Here is a 23,155-nt window from a genome sequence, read left to right as displayed (position 1 = left end):
CAACACAGCCACAGCTACCTCACTGAAGTTTATAAGCAGGCAAAAAAAATCTAGTTAGCTTCTTATGCATTGGTGGTGATATTATATAGACCCTTTTGGATACAAGAAACAGAAACTCAAGTTAAATTTAAAAAGAAAAGAAATAAAGATTTACTCTAAGGATAAAAACTATATAAGGTCAAGGACATCCAAGGTGGGGAAAAACTAGAATCAAGACTCATGAGGATTAGACCAAGAGGAAAGAGGCTTAAAAGCAACAATCTTAAGCTCTCAAAGACCACATGATTTCCTTCATCCCTGATTCTCTCTGTATATCTATTCCATTTTCTTTGAACCTGCTTTCTTCTGCTTATTTTCACAAGAACAATATAGCCACCAATCTCAAATTAGCATGATGATCCCTTAACTTGGTTCAACCCAGTGAAGGAATGTACCACCCCCAAATCTAATCACCTCTTCTCAGGGGTTAGGGGTGAAACTGCTTGGTACAAACATGGACTAGGCCTGACCCACCCAGGGACTGTGGGTAAAGCAAGTACCAAAAAAACCGTATCAAAACTTGCCATTATGAGATGAGAAATAAGTCAGTTAGAGAAAGACAAATACCATATGATTTCACTCATATGTGAAATTTAAGAAACAAAACAGATGAACATAGGGGAAGGGAAGGACAAATAAAATAAGATGAAAACTGAGAGGGAGGCAAACCATAAGAGATGCCAAACTCTAGGAAACAAACTGAGGGTTGCTGGGAGGGAAGTGGGTAGGGGGAAAGAGTAACTGGGTGATGAGCATTAAGGAGGGCACTTGATGTAATGAGCACTGGGTGTTACATGCGATCACCTAAATTCTACCTCTGAAACAAAAAAAAAAAAAGAAAAGAAAAAAGAGGCAAAACAAAGGCTGGGGGAGACAAACCAAAAAACAGATTCTTAACTATAGAGAACAGATGGCTATGACGGGGGTGAGGGGGGCGCGAATGGGTGAAATAGGTGAAGGGGATTAAGAGTACACTTATTGTGATGAGCACAGAGTAATGTACAGAATTGTTGAATCACTATACCGTATACCTGAAACTGATATAACACTGTATGTTAACTACACTGGAATTTAAAAACATTTTTTTTTCATCATGAGAAAAAAAAATGTTGAAAGGATCAACATATCATGGTTTCCCTGAATTTGGTTTCCTGGGGATCAAGCTTTCCTGGATTTGTCTCTTGGAATTCGTTCACTCCCCTGGATCCCCCATGGGGCTGATACAGATAGGACAAAAAACGTGTTCTCTACTGGACAATTCCACTTACAGAAATTGAACCACAGTTAAATCCAAGGGAAAGAGGCAGCCTAGGCCTGTTTTCTCTGGGCGAAAAGGTATGATTGTAGCTTCATGTGACTTGGCCTAGTCCACAAGGGCTCAGGTTTCACTTATAAGCATAACTAAATAATAAATTGTTCTTCTGCCTTTGCACATAACCAAAATAATATTAAGTCTAGTTGATCACCTATCTCTGGAATATCTCTCAACTCTCCCTGTTGCTACTATTCTAGTCTGAGTAGCCATAATCTATAAACTATACTGCTGCACCTCAACCTTCCCACACTACAGCCAGAAAGATCTTTTAAAATCACAATTCTGATATGTCACTTCCTTACTTAAAAATATTTTATGGCTCAAAATAAAGTCTTAAGTTTTTAACATGTCCACAGAACCCTACATGATCTGGTCCCAGCCTACTTCTCTAGGCTCATCTCATGCTACTCTTCCCCTTGTTCTCTCCATTCCAGTCCTGCTAAACTCGAAATTCCTTTACTTACTGTGCTCTCTACTTCCAGGTTATCATATATACCATCACCTCTACCTGGGGTTACTCTTTTACTCTTTCTTTGTCATGCCAACTCCGACTTGATATTTCTTTCTCACTTAAATATGACCTCTTTGGGGAAGGCTTCCTGGATTCAGCAAACTGGTTGATCATGCTTTTCCTTATATTCCCAAAGTACACTGTATTTTCATGATACTTTGTACACTGATAAGTATTTAACATCAATTTTTCCTGTGAATGCACTATATACTTCATGAGGACGGGGACTGTGTCTGTTCCCTTCTCCACAAACAGTCCCAGAGCCTGGTGCATAGGACTCAGATGTTGTGTGGTGATTCCAAATGAAGGTTTCTCAAAGCAGATGAACATAGGGGAAACGGGGGAAGAGAGAGAGGCAGACCATAAAACAGACTCTTAACTACAGAGAACAAACTGAGGGTTCCTAGAGGGAAGGTGGGCAGGGGGATAGGTTAAATGGGTGATGGGATTAAGGAGGGCAATTGTGATAAGCACTGGGTATTATATGTAAGTGATGAATCACTAAATTCTACTCCTGAAACTAATATTACACTATATGTTAACTAAATGGAATTTAAATAAAAACTTGAAAGAAAAAAAAGTGAATGTTTCTAAAGTAACTTTGATCTCTCATTAGTCCCCTAATCAAAAATCATCAATTTTCCCCACTGACTACTACCTTAAGAAATACTATATGTTTCCCTACATTACTTTCACTTCACACATGCTCTGCACTTCAATAGCTGTCTTAACTTACTCTCTTCATCTAAAAGGCCAACCATGGGGCGCCTGGGTGGCTCAGCTGATTGAGCGACTGCCTTCGGCTCAGGTCATGATCCTGGAGTCCCGGGATCGAGTCCCGCGTCGGGCTCCCTGCTCGGCAGGGAGTCTGCTTCTCCCTCTGACCCTCCCCCCTCTCATGCTCTCTCTATCTCAGTCTCTCTCTCTCAAATAAATAAATAAAATCTTTAAAAAAATAAAAAAATAATAAAATAAAAGGCCAACCACTTGTTAAAATCCATCATATCTTTTAAACACTTCTTCTGCATCCTCCATGAAATATTTCCTGATCTATTCCTTACAAGAGAGATGACCCTGTCCTGCCCTGAACACCCGCAATAGTTTTTTTGTGGTAATAAGTCCTATTTTACCCCACCCTTAGGCTACAAATTCATGAGAGTAGTAAATGTATCATATTCAGCAATTAAATCTTTCTACTGGATAAAAGTACCTTGCACTAGGTAAGTACCCAATAATATCTGTTACTGAACTGAAGGAGAAACACAGCTCCCAACTTTTAGATTTTTACAAGTTTCAAGTTAAACTTAGGTCAAGGTCATTGTCAGTTTCAATTACTGCTTTTGAAACTGCTGGCTGCTTATAGACCAGAGTTCATTACCTGCTTTGAGCATCTGTCTTCTCTAGCTTTTCCTGAAGTTGAATCCAGTCAATCAATGCTTTGAAATCTCTTACATAGTTATCCAGCATCATTAGCACCTCCTAATTAAAACAAACAATAATCATTAAATTCCATTCTGATACTGAAAAGTTTTAAGAACAAACTTTAAACTGAAGGACTTGGGAATTAATAATTTTTACATTATACTCCTCATTGAGAAAGCAGCAAACCTACTGATTTAGTTTTTTGGGTCTTATTTTATTTTTATTCTCACTATACGGGAAGAAGTTAGTAAAGCTGAGAATCTAAGGATCAAGAGTTAGTGCTGATATTCCTTCTCAAGCTCCCCCCATGACCATTCTTTTAATAAACCTTTTTTATTATTAAGTTTAATAAACAGTAAAATGCATAAGACAAATGTACAGATTAATTATTTCAAAGCAAAGACCCCTGCATCCATCCACCCAGAACAATTTTAGTCTCTAAAAGTTACCTGGTGTCCCCTCCTAATCACTACTCTATCCTTGCTCCAAGGCAACCACTGCTTTGACTTCTAATAGTTTAATTTTACCTGATTATGAAATTCATATAAATGAAATCATAGAGTACTTAGTATTTTGTGACTTCTTTTGTACTTTGGTTTACTAGGTTCATTCATATTGCAGAATGAACCTGCAATACATTTACTGTCATTCTCCAAGGTCACTACTGAAGAATATTTTATTGCATGCATATTTATTTAACCAATCTATAGTTTAAGAACATTGGGGTGATTTCCAGATTATATGCTGTTATTTATATACATGTCCTCTGCACATACGTATGCATTTCTGTTGAGGATAAGCCGAACAGTGAAAATACTGAGTCACAGGATGAGCATATATTCTACTCTAGTATATAACACCAAACTGTTTTCCAAAGTGGTTGCCACTCCCTACCAACAGTGTATATGAGTTCTCCTTGCTCCACACCCCCAACTACACTTCGTATTATCCATTTGGGGTTTTTATTTTTAACCTGAGCCATTCTGGTTGATGTTGTGTAATGGCTTCGTTTTTGTTTAATATGATGATGATTAATGATTTTCAGCCCTTTTCATATGCTTATTAGCCATTCTCATTTTGTGAAGTGCCTATTCAAGTCTCTAGCCCAAGTGCCTATTAAACACTCCTGCCTTTTTCTTTTTGATAGGAAGGAGTTCCTTACATCTTTTGGATATGTGCCTTATATGTGTTGTACACATATACTTGCCTTTTCACCTTCCTAATGGAATAGAATCTTTTGATGAACATAAATTCCTAATATTAAGGTAGTCTAACTTCTGACTCTTTTACCTAAGACTGATGCTATTTGTGTCATTTTTAAGCAATTATTTTCCTAACATAGGTCAGAAAGATATTCTCCAACATTACCTTTTAGAGCATGGGTCTTTTTCTGGAGTCTCTCCTCTGTTATCTTGATCTGTTTATTCTTGTGACAATACCAAACTAACTACACTGCTGTAGCTCTAAAATAAAACTCAAGGGGCGCCTGGGTGGCTCAGTCGGTTAATCGTCCAACTCTTGATTTCAGCTCAGGTCATGATCTTAGGGTTGTAAGACCAAGCCCCACGACAGGCATGGTGCTGAGGCATGGAGCCTAAGATTCTCTCTCCCAGAGGAATTAGGATGGCAGATGTGTAAGGGACCCTAATTTCGTCTGGTCCCTGGAATTCGGCTAGATAGTTATCAAATCATTCTCAACACCTGCGAAATCAACTGGAGATGTGAGAAAAGAATTGCTGCAATTCTACAAATAGAATAGCGACCACCTTTCGCAAGATAGGAGGTGCGAAGAAGAATCCGAGGTGATATATCTGAAGATAAACCACAGGGGGAGGGAACCTGCATAAGCCAGGTACTGGAATAAGCAGGAGAGCACAAAATCAGAACTTTTAGAAGTCTGCCTGGAAGGTGCTCAGGCGGCAAAGTGGGGCAGAATCCCAGGTGGGCGACCATGGCCTCAAGATCCCCGGGGTCACAAAAAGAAAGGGGGCAGAGTTCCCAAGCACTGGAGCGGGGAAGCCAGCTAAAAACAGTGAGTCCAAGCACTGGCTTTCTGCTCAGTGTCGCCATAAACCACGAACCACTGTGAGGTTGGGCGACTGCTCTCTGAGCAGGGGTCCCTCCCCTGGGAAGAACGGTGCAGGTGCACACCACAGGAGTCCGTAAACTTTGGAGACTCCAAACAGGGTCGGGGTCACATACCTGAGATAAAAACGCTCAGTCACAGGCTGGGTGAACACAGAGTGTGGATGAAAATCAGAGAGACAAGAGTGATTAACTGCTTTTCTGTGAGGGCTCACTGAAGAGTGGGAGCGGGCCCTCAAACTTTCAGCTCTGGGGTTAGAGATCAGGGCACCACCATTTTCACTCCCCCCATTGGTGCTGAAAGCCTTCAGGCACCAAAATAGCCACATAGTACAACCGGGGGCCACTTACACTGAGCCCAGACTGCTGGCAAAGGAGGGATGCAATTCTGCCAGGGCAATGACACCTGAGAATCAGCGTAATAGGCCCCTCCCCCAGAAGACCAGCAGAAACACCCAGCTAATCCCATGTTTACTCATCATAGAGAACTGCAAAACTCCAGCTCTTGGGGAAAACAGAATATAGCATTCGTATTATTCTACAGTCTTTCAGTTTTATATTTTTTTCCTTTTCAGCTATTTTCTTATTTTATCAATTCTTTTTTTTAAGGCTTTTTTATTTTCATTTCTACATTTACATTTTATATATATTCCATGTTCATGGACTGGAAGAACAAATACTGCTGAAATGTCTATACCACCCAGAGGGATCTACATGTTCAATGCAAACCCTACCAAAATACCACCAGCATTTTTCAAAGAGCTAGAACAAACAATCCTAAGATTTGTATGGAACCAAAAACAACCCTGAATGGCCAAAGGAACGTTGAAAAAGAAAAGTAAAGCAGGAGGCATCACAATTCCCGACTTCAAGCTCTATTACAAAGCTGTATTCAAGACAGTATGGTACTGGCACAAACACAGACACACAGATCAATGGAACAGAATAGAGACCCCGGAAATGGACCCTCAACTCTATGGTCAACTAATCTTCGACCAAGCAGGAAAGCCAATGGATAAAAGACAGTCTCTTTAACAAATGGAAAGAATATCCAGTGGATAAAAAAGTCTCTTTAACACATGCAGAAAAATGAAACTGGACCATTTCCTTACACCATACCAAAAAATAGACTCAAAATGGATGAAAGACCTAAATGTGAAACAGGAATCCATCAAATTCCCAGAGGAGAATACAGGCAGCAACCTCTTTGACCTCGGCCGCAGCAACTCCTTGCTAGACAAGTCTCCAAAGGCAAGGGAAAAAAAGGCAAAAATGAACTATTGGGACTTCATCAAGATAAAAAGCTCTTGCACAGCAAAGGAAACAGTCGACAAAACCAAAAGACAGCCAACAGAATGGGAGAAGATATTTGCAAATGACATATCAGATAAAGGGCTAGTATCCAAATCTATAAGAACTTAACAAGCTTAAATAAATTAAAATAAATAAAATAAATAAAATCTCAAAACCCAGTAAAGTAAATCCTCCAACTATATCTTTGACTGCAGGGTGGCCTAGGCTAAACCAGCCCTTCGCATTTCCATAAAAATTCAGAATCAGTTTCTCAATTTCCCAGGGGAAAAAAGGTAGAATTTTATTTGTAATTGCATTGATTCTATAGATCAACTAGAAGAAAACTGACATTTTTATAATATTGTCTTTTCTATTGTATGAAGAAATTTATATATACTTATATGTATTGTATTTTTTCAATGTCTCTCAAAATGTATCACAGTTTTCTGTGTAGAGGTTTTGCACATCTTTTATTAGCTTTAGACCTAAGAATAAATGGTAGTTGCTTTAAATTTTTTTTCATTTTCTGTTACTGTTGTTTATATTTTGAACTTGTATCCAGCAACTTTAACTAACTCAATACATCTAATAATTTCTCTTTAGAATCTTCTAGATTTTCTAAGTATATAAATGTAAATATGTCATCTGTGAATAACAACATATTTCTTTCTTTCTCTCCAAGACTTATATATTTTATATATTATTCTTGTCTTCCTATGTTGGCTAGGTTCTTAATTAAGTACAATGTTGAATAGAAATAAAGAAAGCAGACTCTGTCTCATTCCCAATTTCAGAAGAAAAGTTCTCAACATTTCACCATTAAGTATGATGTTTACATAGGTTTTTTGGAAGTTTCTATCAGTAAGGATGTTCTCTTTTATTCTCAGTTTGCTAGTTATATCATGAATAGGTGCTGAATTTCATCAGATATTTTTCCTAAATCTATTGGGACAAACATATGATTTTTCATCTTTATCATCTAATTTGGTAAATACTAATTTCATACTGAAAGGTTAAAACCAACATTTCAGTACTAGAATGAACCTAATTTGATTGTGATGTATTGTCCGATATTTGAATCACCAGATTCAATGTATCAACATTTGGTTTAGTATTTGTGCATCTGTACTCCTAAGTGGTCTATACTTTCCTTTCTCATAAAAGCTTTGGTTATCAAGATTATGCTGAAAAGAGCTGTCTCTTTTTCTATGTTCTAGAAAAGTTTGTGTAATACTGGCTTTTTTTTTTTTTTGGCTCAAAATATAACATTTTTTTGTTAAGATATAATTCACACACTACAAAATTTACCATTTAAAATTATACAATCTGGTCATTTTTAGTATATGCACAGAGTTGTGTAACTAATTCCAGAACAATGTCATCACCCCAAAATGAGATCCAGTACTCATTAATAGTCACTCCCCATCATCCTCTCTCTCCAACCCTTGGAAACCACTACTCTACTTTCTGTCTCTATGGATTGGCCAGTTCTGGACATTTCAAATAAACAGAATCATATAGAATATGGTCTCTTGTGGCTGGATTTTTTTACTTAACATTTTCAAGGTTCATCTACCTGGTAACATGTATCTGTACTTCAGTACTTTTTAGACTAAGTAATTGCATAAACACATTTTGTTTATTCACTTATCAGTTGATGGAAATTTGGCTTGTTTCCACTTTTTGCCCATTATGAATAATGCTGCTATGAATATTCATGTACAAGTTCTTCTATGAACATATGTTTCTAATTCTCTTGGGTGTACTACGTAGTAGTGGATTTACTAAGTCATATGTAACTCTAAATTTAACATGAACTACCAAAACTTTTCCAACACCACCACACTATTTTACATTCTGATCAGCAATATACAGGCACATCTCATTTTATTACCCTTTGTTTTATGGCAGTTAGGAGATATCATGTTTTTTACAAATTAAAGGTTTGTGGCAACCCTGCATTAAGCAAGTCTATCTATGCCATTTCTTTTTTAACAGTGCTTATTTCATGTCACTGTGTTACATTTTGGTAATTCTTAAAATATTTCAAACTTTTTCATTACTGTTATATTTGTTATGGTGATCTATAATCAGTGATTACAACTCATTGAAACCTCAGATGATTGTTAGCAATTTTTAGCAATAAAATATTTTTATTTAAGGCAAATACATTGTTTCCTTAGACATGATGTTACTGTACTTGACTACAGTATAAACATAATTTTTATATGAACTGGGAAACCAAAAAATTCATTTGACTCGCTTTATTGAGGTATTTGCTTTATTGCAGTGGTCTGGAACTTAACCTGTAGGATGTCCAAGGTATGTCTGTATGAGGGTCTAAATTATTCACATTCTCAGGAGCACTTGCTATTTTCCAACTTGTTGAGTCTAGTCAACCTAGTAAGTGTAAAGTGGTATTACTATGCTTTTAACCTGCATTTCCCTGAGGACTAAAATTGTTGAGCATATTTTCATGTGTTTTTTGGACACAGCATACCTTCTCTGAAAAAACATCTATTCAAATCATTTGCCCCCCCCCTTTTTTTAGAGAGGGAAGGAGGGTCAGAGGGAGAGGAAGAGAGAGACCCTTAAGCACGCTCCCAGACCAGAGCAGGGCCCGATGCAGGGCTTGATCTCACAACCCTGAGATCATGACCTGAGCCGAAATCATGAGTCAGACACTTAAACAACTGAGCCACATTTTTAACATAGGTTATTTGTCCTTTATATTTTTGAGCTGCAAAAGTTCTTTATATATTCTGGATATTAGACTGTTATGATACATGGCTTGAAAACATTTTCTCTCATTCTGTGGGGTATCCTATAACACACCTAAGTTTTTAATATTATTGAAGTTCAATTATTTATTTTTTATTTGGTTACTTGCATTTTGGGTATCACATCTAAGAAATTATTGCCAAGTCGAAGGTCACAAAGATTCACACCTGTTTTCTTCAAAGAATTTCATAGGTTTAGCTTTTACATTTAGGTCTTTAATCTATTTTCAGTTATTTTTTTATATATGGTGTGAGGAAGGGATTCAAATTCATTCTGTGTGTGTGGGTATCTAGTTGATACCAGCACCATTTGTTGAAAGACTATTCTTTCTCCATTAAATGTCTTGGCACCCTTGTCAAAAATCAATGATCACAGGGGCACCTGGGTGGCTCAATTGGTTAAGCCTCTCTCCCTCTGTCCCTCTCCCCACTCATGCACTCTTTCTATCTTTATTTTTTTAATGTATTTATTTTATTTTATTTTATTATGTTATGCTAGTCACCATACATCACCAGTTCTCTCTTTAAACAAATCTTTAAAAAAAAAAAAAATCAACGGTCACAGATATGTGGATTTATTTCCAGGCTCTCAATTCTTTTCCATTGATCTATGTCTATCCTTATTCCAGTACCATGCTATTTTGACTACTGTAGCTTTGTAGTGAGTTTTGAATTTAGGGAGTGTGGGCCTTCCAAATTTGTTCTTTTTCAAGACTGTTTTGGCTGTTTTGTGTCCCTTGCATTTCCACGCAAATTTTAGGATCGGCTTGTCCGTTCTGCAAAAAAGGAGATTAGAATTTTGGTAGGAATTGCACTGACTCTGCATATCACTTTGGGAAACATTGCCATTTTATTTAATTTAAATTCAACCAATTAACATATTATGTACTATTGGCTTCAGAGGTAGAGGTCAGCGATTTATCAGTCTTATATAACACCCAGTGCTCATTCCATCACGTACCCTCCTTAATGTCCATCATCCAGTAACCCCATCCTCCCAGCACCTTCCCCTCCAGCAACCCTCAGTTTCCTATAATTAAGAATCTCTTATAGTTTGTCTCCCTCTCCAATATCGTCTTATTTTTTCCTCTCTTCCCATATGATCCTATTTGTTTCTTAAATTCCACATATGACTGAGATCATAGGATAATTGTCTTTCTCCCATTGACTCTCTACTTCCATCCATGTTGTTGCAAATGTCATGATTTCATTTTTTTGATGGCTGAGTAGGATTCCATTGTATATACATACACACCACATTTTCTTTCTTTATTCATCTGTCCACCAACATCTGGGCTCTTGCCACAGTTTGGCTATTGTGGATTCTGCTGCTATAAACATTGGTGTGCAGGTGTCCCTTCAAATCACTACATTTGTGTCTTTGGGGTAAATACCCAGTAGTGCAATTGCTGGGTCGTAGGGTAGCTCTATTTTCAACCTTTTGAGGAACCTCCACACTGTTTTCCAGAGTGCCTGCACCAGCTTGCACTCCTACCAACAGTGTACAAGGGTTCTCTTTTCTCTGCATCCTCGCCAACATCTGTTATTTCCTGACTTGGTAATTTTAGCCATTCTGACTGGTGTAAGGTGGTATCTCATTGTGGTTTTGATTTGGATTTTCCGGATGCCAAGTGATGGTGAGCATTTCTTCATGTGTCCGTTGGCCATTCGTATGTCTTCTTTGGAGAAATGTCTCTTCATGTCTTCTGCCCATTTCTTGATTGGATTATTTGTTTTTTTTGGTGTGGAGTTTGATAAGTTCTTTATAGATTTTGGATAGTAGCCCTTTATCTGATATGTCATTTGCAAATATCTTCTCCCATTCTGTTGGCTGCTTTTTGGTTTTGTTGACTGTTTCCTTGCTGTGCAAGAGCTTTCTATCTTGATGAAGTCCCAATAGTACATTTTTGCCTTTTTTTCCCTTGCTTTTGGAGACTTGTCTAGCAAGAAATTGCTGCGGGCCGAGGTCAAAGAGGTTGCTGCCTGTGTTCTCCTCAAGGATTTTGATGGACTCCTGTCTCACACTGAGGTCTTTCATGCATTTTGAGTCTTATTTTTGTGTATGGTGTAAGGAAATAGTCCAGTTTCATTCTTCTGCATGTGGCTGTCCAATTTTCCCAACACCATTTGTTGAAGAGACTGTCTTTTATCCATTGTACATTCTTTCCTGCTTGGTCGAAGATCAGTTGACCATAGAGTTGAGGGTTCATTTCTGGGCTCTCTGTTCTGTTCCATTGATTTATGTGTCTGTTTTTGTGCCAGCACCATACTGTCTTGACGATGACAGCTTTGTAATAGAGCTTGAAGTCCGGGATTGTGATGCCACCAGTTTTGGTTTTCTTTTTCAACATTCCTTGGGCTATTCGGGGTCTTTTCTGGTTCCATACAAGTTTTAGGATTATTTTTTCCAGCTCTGTGAAAAAAACTTGATGGTATTTTGATAAGGATTGCATTAAATGTTAGATTGCTCTAGGTAGAATAAACATTTTAACAGTATTTGTTCTTCCAATCCATGAGCATAGAACGTTTTTCCATTTCTTTGTGTCTTCCTCAATTTCTTTCATGAATGTTCTATAATTTCCTGAGTACAGATCCTTTGCTTCTCTGGTTAGGTTTATTCCTAGGTATCTTATGGTTTTGGTGCAATTATAAATGGGATTGACTCCTTAATTTCTCTTTCTCCTGTCTGTTAGTGTATAGAAATGCAACTGATTTCTGTGCATTGATTTTATATCCTGCCACTTTGTTGAATTCCTGTATGAGTTCTAGAAATTTTGGGGTTAAGTCTTTTAGGTTTTCCACAGAGTATCATGTCATCAAAGAGTGAGAGAATTTGACTTCTTCTTTGCCAATTCAGATGTCTTTTATTTCATTTTGTTGTCTGATTGCTGAGGCTAGGACTTCTAATACTATGTTGAACAGCAGTGGTGATAGTGGATATCCCTGCCGTGTTCCTGACCTTAGGGGAAATGCTCTGTTTTTCCCCGTTGAGAATGATATTCGCTGCGGGTTTTTTGCATATGGCTTTTAGTGCACTGCCATCTTACGTCTTCCAATCCGTAAGTTCAGATGTCTTCCTCTTTATTTAGGTCTTCTTTAATTTTTTTTAATGGTGTTTTGTAGTTTTTAGTGTACGAGTCTTAAACGTTTTTGGTTCAATTTATTCCTAAATGTTTTTTTTTCTTTTTGATGCACTGTAATTGGACTTTCTTAATTTCATTTTTTATTGTGCATTACTGACATACAGACGCAACTGATTTTTGTGTATTCATCTTGCGTTTTGCAACCTTGCTGAGTTTATTAGTTCTAATAGTTTATATGTGTTCACAGATTCTTTAGGGTTTTCTATATATAGACCCATGTCATCTGCAAATATAGTTTTACTTCTTCCTTTCCATCTGGATGCTTTCTATTTCTTTATCTTGTCTAATTGCCCTGGCCAGAACCTCAAGTACAATACTGAACATAAGCAGCAAGAGCAGACATCAATGTTTTGTTCCTGATCTTAACAGGGAAATCTAATTTTCTTCTTTGGATAATCCAAGTTACATTACTGTGACACTACATTCTACACATGTGGCAAAGATTTTTTTTTCTTGGCACTAATTAGTCTTGCATATTAATGGCAATGAAAATTTATATAAGACTGTAAAAGCACAGACCACAGAGAACCACTCCATTGCTCAGAAAGAACTTATCTCCAATGTAAGTATGTGTGTAGATAGTGGTTAATTGGCTAACGTTGCCATTTAAATGTACAAGACAAAGAACTTTAAAGAACTTCACTATCAGTTTCATAACATTCTCACTTTACTATAGAGACATAGGTGTCTCATTTTACTATAAAAGACAACTTTCCATACTCCCGAGATGATCATCAAAAAATACCAACTATAAAAATGATCATTTGGTTTATAAATACATCACTTTTCCATAACTAAGTCTTACTGACCTTCTAGGTTCAGTGGAACTCAAAATCTCAAAAACACTTTCACTGATAAATGTTTTTTAAAATATAGATATACTTTGGAAATCAGATCCAAAACTAATAAATGTATGCCAAATTAGTCACAAATGAAATATAGTACCAACTTCACTTTAGTCATTAAAGTTACATTCTAACTTAAAATACTCTTCTGAACAAAGAAGTATTGTTTATTTCCTTTCAAAGGTAATCCTTCGTGCTAAATCACTGGTAATAAAAGTCTTCTACAATCAGGAAAAGGAAAAATTAAAAAATGTACTTGGCTTCCTTTTCTCAATTCTACAAATATAATTCAAATTCAATTAAATTCAACTTAAATCACCTACATTAGGCGCAGAAAGATATAATTCAGAATAATTTATTTCAGAATTTTTTTTCTTTCCCTTTTAGCTAAAAAAAAAAAAAAGATGAAAAAGAGAAGGAAGAAAAACTCTCTAACACTCAGGAATATATGCAGCTATTACTTCTGATACTAGTTGGCACAGAGAAAGTACATTTGGTGGCTTAAACAACCTATTTTAAGGAATGTTGAGCACAATGTTATCAGAAATGATCAGAGTGGTACCATGCAACTGTAATCCGAGTCATGTTTTATGAACAAGGGAATACAAACAAGACAAGCAGCTGGAGCAGCCTCTTAGTCACTGATGCACATCTTTCTCCCTACAGCTATGAAGGCCATTTTGTCAAGCAGGATGAAACAGAACAAAAGTGGCTCTGAAAGTAATGTTATAGGCATTCAGATAACTACATATAGATATACAGCTAAAATTACCAATTAGTTTACCAATTGGCTGCAACGGATTCGATTGGTTTGTAATTAATTCTAGTTACTGGCGCACAGAGCAGGATGATTGGCGCCATCCCTTTGTCCTCCTGACACACAATACTAGTGCATAGGCCCTTAAGCCCAGGACATCAACACAGCCCTCCAATTCAGCTACAGGAATGAGCACCGTGGTTACTCCTGTAGTGATGAAGGGATGGAAACATGCATCACATGAGAAGTCAGTGATAAAGGGAACCTTCTAAGAAAGAGCTTTACCAAAAGTGAAACAAGTTTTAAAAAGCCTTATTTTTTAAGAACTTAGTTTTTTAAAAGCTACTAATGGAATAAATAGTTCAAAAGTGAAATCATCTGAAAGGAAAATGGCAACCACTTTCAAAACTAATAGTATCATTCACAGTCATCTTCAACCTTCTATCATTCATCTCTTTCAAACATCTCTCCTTAATTTCCAGTATAAGCAGCTTGCTTAAAAAAAAATACAAAACATATCCAATGAATGAAAACCTATAAATGAAAATCTGCTAATGGAAACCATTCTCCTATAATTCAATCTTTACCAGGATCTTTGTAGATAAATAAAATTTGCAGTTCCCTGGGTAATGATACAAATATCTTACTGCAGTAGTTAGTTTTTATTTCAACTCATTTGCAAGTTGGCTTGACTACACACTTTTCTCTTATGGTATTTCCCCCAGAAAACTCAGAGACCTACTGCAGCTAGGAATAAATAAAGATGCTAAAAAATATTTTGTTACAAAGCTCAAAATAACATATTCAATCAAATCCCCCACTGATGCCTGCATGGTTATCTAAACATCTGCTTAAGGCATTTCTTCTGCCAGAATATTTTCCCAATACCAAGCTAAAAACTTATTTTCAGACTGAAGGTTCTCAGCCCTCATCTAGACCAAAATCATCATTTATAAACACAAAGGTAGAATAAGGTTTAGTGACTTTTTCCAAAGTCATACAACTAGCTTAGTGGAAACACAGGAATAACTACTATCCGATGAGATCTACTACTTTCCCTGCAAAGGACAGTACAAATACCACATGCAAAAACTCTTCCATAATCCTACAACCCAAAGTCACCTCTCCTGCTATAAATATTACCAAGTATAATAACTAATGGGCAAAACTCCTAAGTGCTATTCCTGAACCTGAAAGGGGGAAAACACTTTTCTCCCTCATGCCATTTATTTGTAATAATGCATCTCACATCCTAAGAGAAAAATACCATGATCTTTTTCTACAATTTTAACCTCTATTGAGTCACCATGCATGGAAGAGCAAAATTTACTTCAAAGACATAAACAGGAGGTGCCTGGGTGGCTTTATCAGTTGAGTGTCTGTCTTCAGCTCAGGTCATAATCCTGGGGTCCTGGGGTTGAGCCCCGCATCTGGCTCCCTGATCAGTGGGGAGCCTGCTTCTCCCTCCGCCTGCCACTTCCCCTGCTATGCTCGCTCTTTCTCACTCTCTGTCAAATAAAAAATGCCCTCCCCCATTATAAAAAAAGACATAAACAGATTCTTTCTCCTCAGCAAACAAATCTCAAATTCTTTTCATAATCCAGAGGAATAATATAACAGAATTATAACCTTTACTGTTCATCTTGTGATCTGGACACCAAGAAGATCTATGTACTGCACTCATTATCTGGTAAATTTCTATCATTTCAAAATAACAGAAAATAATTGAAAAAAATGAAAAAAACAGAATCCCTTGATGAAAAATATAAATAACCCAATATAATATCCACAGCAGGAGTAGCACAGATATTCCTTTCTATTTTTTTTTTAAGATTTTATTTATTTATCTGAGAGACAGCACACTAGAGAGCAAGAGCAAGTAAGAGTGGGGGGGGCAGAGGAAGAGGGAGAAGCAGGCTCCGCCCTGAGCGGGAGCCTGATGTGGGACTCGATCCCAGGACCCTGGGATCATGATCTGAGCCGAAGGCAGATGCTTAACTGACTGAGCCACCCAGATGCCCCAGATACTCCTTTCTAAAAGAAAGTCTTTAAATAAATTTTTTTTAAACTTTGATTTTTAAATCAATCTGATATGTTTGACCTAAAACAGTTTTGTTATAGTTATAACTTTTTCAAGCTCATGAATAGCACCCAAAACAGTGCATGCTATAATATATAATCAGTGAACAGTTGTCGCATGAAAGATAAGTCCATTTAAGTTCTAGCCTTTGGCTCTGCCATGAATTCATTACATAATGTCAGACATGTCACTTAGTTTTACAGATTCCTATTGGTAAAACAGAAGGCTGGATTATATAATTTCTAAAATCATATTCAGATATCATGATTTCTGATACTATTTAACATTCTATTTTTGTTTCTAATACAAATCATATGTACATTTTTAATTTCTTTCTGACAAAGCGAAATTAAAATTTATGGCTGTTTATATTTCTTGATTTTTTAAATGTGAAGTTTTACAGGAAAAAAATACTCTAATTATAAATAGGAAACAAGAACTGTACCTTTCATGGAAACTGCTATATCTCCCAGAATCCTAACAAATTCATCCTTTGATACTTCTAAAACTCAACTCTCTTAAGAAATTTCATGTTCTGTTGTGAATACAGTTGAATTACAAGGTCAGTATTAGTGTAGCTATTAAATTAAGTATACATTTTTAAAAATTTTTTATCCTATATCAAAAAATTATTTCTGAGGCAACTAACTTAATTTTAAAACAAAAATACTTTGAGAAAGATCACTGCAGTTTAAGTTTAATGATAAAGATGATACCTTAAAAATAAACTAATTGCCAAGGAAAGATTCAAGAAATACTATCATATTTTGGAGGCCCTGTAAATTTTTACTAGAGTACCACAAACTAGATTTAAGACCCATTTATTACATTTTTATTATATACCCAGAATACCCAGAAGTGTGGTAGAAACAAAAAAGTGTATGACATGGTCTTCATTAAAGATGTTTCCAATTTGATTAAAAAGACAAAACACCAAACACTTCTACATAAGAAACAGATCATGACCAAATTTCAATGTAAACACTTAATCATTAACAAAGAAAACCACAGAAGATACCTGAATCTTTAATCAAATACATCACTAGGAAATCTGCCTTACTTGTCCATCACTAGGAACAATTACATCTGTAAACTCCCCCAAATTGTTCAATTTCATTTATTCATTATTTTATTGGAGGATAACTAGTATAAATAAATTATGCTACTTAGTTCATATTTTCACTAGCACCTAATGAAATGAATAGCAAACCGGCATAAAGACTTCAATCCCATAATCAATAAGTATAGCATTCCAACTAAACTGAAATAGCATACGAAATGTTCATCTGAGACATTAGTGCATATAAAAACTAAAAGGGGGCGCCTGGGTGGCTCAGTCAGTTAAGTGTCTGACTCTTGGTTTTGGCTCAGGTCATGATCTCAGGGTCGTGAGACTGAGCCCCATGTTGGGCTCCTGACTCAGCAGGGAGTCTGCTTGAAATTCTCTCTCTCCCTCCCCTTTTGCCTCTCCCCTCACTCACACTCAAGTATGCATGCGTGGTCTTGCACTCTCTCTTTCTCTCTCAAATAAAATCTTAAAAAAAAAAAAAAAAGAACTAAGAGGACTGCAGAGATAAGCCATATGAGAGCTAATTATTGTTAGTTCTGATATTGTTATCATTACCAATGCATGTTGTAATTTGAGCTCAGCGGCAGCACATCTTCTGGATTACCTTTGCAAAGCATCATGTATATGACTGTGCCTCATTAAATATTTAAAAATAGTGAGGAAAGGAGGTATGGTATAGTGCAACTCCATGATAGTGTAGCTAGATCCCACTCAAATAATTGTCTCATCCTCTCCTGAACAGGAAATAAGAAGCTTCCTGCCTAAGAACACTGGACAGGATTTTCCTGGGATACACCCTTTTAGAAAATCCATTTCCTAAAGATTTCCTGTTTCCCAAGAATATCAGCTCAAACTCTTTGATTTGTCCAAAGGGCACCAGTAAATTCCTATTAGTTTTCACCAAAGAAACAAAACTTGATTGTTATTCAGTAAACATTACAAATTCAATGTTTACCTTTTTAGTGTTCTTACCTTGTTTTATTCCATTATCCTACTTTATAATTACAATATATTTAATTTTTTATGGGAATCATGAAAAGACAAGGAGGTATCTGCCTCACGTAATTGTGGAAGGAGTCATTCCAACAAGAAGTCTGAGTCTGATATGCAGCAGAGCAAATTGATGGAAGAGTTGAAGCCTGCTATTGGAAGACATGGTCAGAATAATAGGGATTGAGCAAAACCATACAGGATTCATGGACAGGATTATAGCAAATGAATAGGATTCAAGATGAGGCAATCTATACAAAGGCTGAAGCCATAAGCATGGTTAGAAAGAGACAGAGGATCTGGAGGTCTAACATGTTGCCACAATCAAGAATTGTAACCAAATTACTGGCACCATGGAATGAGGCCTGGTCAAAACAACAGAGAAGACAAAAGCAGAAGCATTTTTTTCTAAGATTTATTTATTTATTTGAGAGAGAGAGAGAGAGAGCTTGGTGTGGGGGGCAGAGGGAGAGGGAGAGAGAGTCTTCAGCAGACACCACACTAAGTGCAGAGCCCGATGTGAGGCTTAATCCCACAACCCTGAGATTATGACCTGAGCTAAAACCAAGAGTTGGACGCTTAACTGACTGTGCCACTCAGGAACCCCAAAAACCAGAGGCATTTATAATGGGCCTCATCATCTTAATAGGAGACTAGTTGACTAAGCCTTTCCTGAGATGGTTGTCTAGACTAGGCCTTTCTACGTTTTCAGAGAGAAAGTTAAATTTCCAAGTCTGTATCATCATCCCTCTATGATCCTTTCTCAGCCGTGTTTCTTATCCAGGGTATAAGTGGCATAGAGGTTAATCAAGAATCTGTGATACATCATTTCCAGGTCATAATCATCTTTAAGAATTTGATGAAAGTTCATGGAGCACTGGGTGTTATACAAAAACAAGGAATCGTGGAACACTACATCAAAAACTAATGATGTATTGTATGGTGACTAACATTACATAATAAAATTAAATTAAATTAAAAAAGGAATTTGATGAAAGTTATGGACTCTCTACTCAAAATATACATGAATAAAATAATTTCAATATCTTCAGATGATCCACAAACACAGGTCTAGGAACCCTAGGTTTAGAATCCCTACTCTAGACATTTTCCAAGACAAACCACACATCAGGCCACACAAATGAAATCTCAATAGGTTGAAAAAGATGGACATCATACACAAAGCATCTTCTCCAGTCAAAACAGGATAATATTAATTGGTAATGAAACTAAAACTGGAAAATTCACAAATCTGTGGGAATTAAACAATACACATTTAAACAACAAATGGATCAAGGAAAAAAGTCACAAGGGATATTAGAAAATAGAGACAAATAAAAATAACACACTAAAATTTAGGGGACATAGCTAAAGCAGTGCTCTGAAGGAAATTTAGAGCTATAAATGCTTACATTAAAAAAAAAATCTCAAGGGCGCCTGGGTGGCTCAGATGGTTAAGCGTCTGCCTTTGGCTCAGGTCATGATCCCAGGGTCCTGGGATCGAGTCCCGCATTGGGCTCCCTGCTCCTTGGGAGCCTGCTTCTCCCTCTGCCTCTCTCTCTCTCTCTGTCTCTCATGAACAAATAAATAAAATCTTTAAAAAAAAAAACAAACAAAAAAAAATCTCAAATCAAAAACTTAACTTTACAACTTAAGGAGCTAAAAAAGAACAAACTAAATCCAAAGTTAGCAGAAAGAAATAATGAAAATTATAAAATTAATAAAGATATTAGAGGATACAACATCAATAAAAAATAAAAGAAACCAAAAGTCAGTTCTTTGAAATGATCAACAAAACTGATGAACCGTTTGCAAGATGAACTAAAAAAAAAAAAGAGAAAAGATTCAAACTACTAAAATCGGAAATGAAACTGAGGATATTACTACCAATTCTACAACAATAAAAAAGATTATAAGAGAGTACTATGAATAACTGTTTGCCAACAGTTGGATAACTCAGATGAAATAGACAACTTCCTAGAAACACAAAACCTACCAAAACTAAATCATTTTTTTTTAAGATTTTATTTATTTGACAGAGAGAGACACAGCAAGAGAGGGAACACAAACAGGGGGAGTGGGAGAGGGACAAGCAGGTTTCCTGCAGAGCAGGGAGCCCAATGTGGGGCTTGATCCCAGGACGCTGGGACCATGACCTGAGCTGAAGACAGACACTTAACGACTGAGCCACTCAGCGCCCCCCAAACTAAATCATGAAGAAAGAGAATATCTGAATAAACTGGTAACAAGTATAGAGATTGAATCAGTAATCAAAAAATCTCCGAAAAATGAAAAGCCCTGAAGCTAATGGCCTCACTGGTGAATTCTACCAAACATTTAAAGAAGTAATACCAATCCTTCTCAAACTTTTCCAAAAAATGAAAGAGAAAGTAATACTTTGTAACTCATTCTATGAGGCCAACATTACCCTGATACCAAAGCCAAAGACACAAGAAAATAAAACTACAGATCAGTGACACCTGTGAACATTGATGAAAAAATTCTGAACAAAATACTAGCACACAGAATTCAGCAGCATATTAAAAAGATTATAGGGGCGCCTGGGTGGCTCAGTTGGTTAGGCGACGGCCTTCGGCTCAGGTCATGATCCCGGAGTCCCGGGATCGATTACCACATCGGGCTCCCTGCTCGGCGGGGAGTCTGCTTCTCCCTCTAACCCTACCCCCTCTTGCGCTCTCTCACTCTCTCTCTAATAAATAAATTTAAAAAAAAATCTTTAAAAAAAAAAAAAAAGATTATACACCATGAACGAATGGGATTAATTCCTGGACTGCAAAGAAGTTTCAAAATGCAAAAAAACAGATCAATGTAACATACCATATCAACAAAATAAAGGGAAAAAACACACAATCATCTCAATTCAAGCAGAAAAACCATTTGGCAAAAATCAACACCTTTTCATGATAAAAACACTCAACAGATCTGTGAATTGTGTTAAGACTGATGAATCACAGACCTGTACCCCTGAAACAAATAATACATTAGGTTAATAAAAAAAATTAAAAATAAATAAATAATATTAAAAAAAACACTCAACAGATTAGGAATGGAAGCAAACTACTTCAACCAATAAAAGCTATATATGAAAAATCCACAGCAAACATTGTACTCAATGGTGAAAGAGGGAAAGTTTTTCCTCTAAGAGCAAGAACAAGGCAAGGAGGTCTGCTTTCACCACTTCTGTTCAATATAATTGCTCTGCTTAGCCAGAGCAATTAGAAGAAAGGAAGAAAGAAAGAAAAAGAAAGAAAGAAAGAAAAAGAAAAAAGGCATGCAAATTGGAGGGAAGTAAAATTATCTGTTTGAAAATGATATGATCTTATATACAGTCTAAAGACTCCACAAAAAAAAATAAATAAAACCTGTTAGATCTAATAAATAAATTCAGCAAAGTAGCAGGATATGAAGTCCAAAACAAAAATCAACTATATTTTCATATACTGACAATGAATATTATGAAAAGAAATTACAGAAACAATTCCCTTTACAATAGCATCAAAAAGAATATAATACTTAAGAGTTAAGCTAACCAAGGAGGTGAAAGTCTTGTACAATAACAACTACAAAAACATTGCTGAAAGAAATTAAAGACATAAAGAAATTAAAATACATCCAATGTTCAGAGAAGACTTAATTAAAATGTCAGTACTACTACCCAATGTACAGATCCAATGCAATCCCTATCAAAATCCTAATAATGTGTTTTACATAAATAGAAGAACCCATCCAAAAATTCATATGAAATCTCAAAGAAACCCAAATACCCAAAACAATCTTGAAAAAGAAAAACAAAGGGAGTTGGGGGGAAAGATGGCGGAGGAGTAGAGGACCCTATTTCAACTGGTGCCTGGAATTGAGCTGGATATCTACCAGACCACTCTGAGCACCCACGAAACCAGCCTGAGATGTAAGAAGAACGGGATGTCTACAAACAGAATATCGCAGGCGGTTGGTTTCGAGGTACAAAGCGGGGAGCCATGATTCCACGGGCAGATATCGGAGGATAAACGGCAGCGGGAGGGTGCCTGGCCATGGGGATCCTACACCGCCGGGGAGCGACAGCCTTGCACGCAGGGGACCGGGCGCAGACTCGCAGACCAGTAGTTGGGGGGAAAGGACTTTAGGGCAGCCCCTGGGACAGAAACGCGGAGCGGCGGGGTCGTGCGGGTGAACTGGGAGCGGCTGGAGGTTTTAGAAGCACAAAGGGCAGAGACGTGCGGGGAAGGACTTTAGGGCAGCCCCCGGACGGAAACCCGGAGCGGCAGGTCGCTAGGGCGAACTGAGAGCGGCTGGAGGTTTTAGAAGCACAAAGGGCAGAAACGTGCCCCAAACTGGAGGCAGGACTGAGAGTGCTGTGGAGGGGCGCACAACCCAGGACAATGCAGTTTATAGCAGCAAGGACAGAAACAGAGACGGTGTGGCCTGGAGAGCTCACTGAAGAACACACTGCAGTCTCTCTGCTCTGAGGCAGAGGGTTGGAAACGGTCTCTTCTGCTCTGACTCGCAGAAGAGACGCGGAAAGCTGCCAGGGAAAGCCGCCAGAGAACAAAAGCCCCAAAAACTGACTCCTGCTGAGCCCATCCCCTGCCACAGGGGCGCAGGGCAACTCCGCCCAAACAGGGTTGCCTGAGTAACAATGCAGCAGGCCCCTCCCGCAGAAGACAGGCTGGGAAAACAAGAGGCCAGCAACCCTAAGGTCCCAAGAAAACAGGTGCATCTTGCTTGGCTTCTGGTCAATAATTTGGACTCTATACATTCCCTCAAACACCCATCAACAAAATGACTAGGAGGAGGAGCCCCCAAAA

The 23,155-nt window shown here is 37.3% G+C and overlaps 1 protein-coding gene across 9 annotated transcripts in view; it reads right to left on the bottom strand.

Moving 5' to 3' along the window:
- SCAPER (S-phase cyclin A associated protein in the ER) overlaps nucleotides 1–23,155 on the bottom strand; it is a 422,618-nt gene that overhangs the window by 358,360 nt on the left and 41,103 nt on the right. For 8 of the 9 annotated variants that reach the window (XM_081829597.1, XM_081829604.1, XM_081829605.1 and 5 more), the window contains one exon: nucleotides 3,244–3,344. The exons of the other annotated variant lie outside the window; for it this stretch is intronic. In XM_081829597.1, the coding sequence (XP_081685723.1) occupies nucleotides 3,244–3,344 (101 nt within the window). The remainder of the gene's footprint in view (nucleotides 1–3,243; nucleotides 3,345–23,155) is intronic. 9 annotated transcript variants of the gene reach the window in all.

Source organism: Leptonychotes weddellii, chromosome 9 (assembly GCF_054177405.1).
Source record: "Leptonychotes weddellii isolate Sample4059 chromosome 9, ASM5417740v2, whole genome shotgun sequence".
NCBI lineage: Eukaryota > Metazoa > Chordata > Mammalia > Carnivora > Phocidae > Leptonychotes > Leptonychotes weddellii.
Note: the sequence above shows the minus strand (reverse complement) of the source record. Positions and strands in the feature narration are given on the sequence as shown.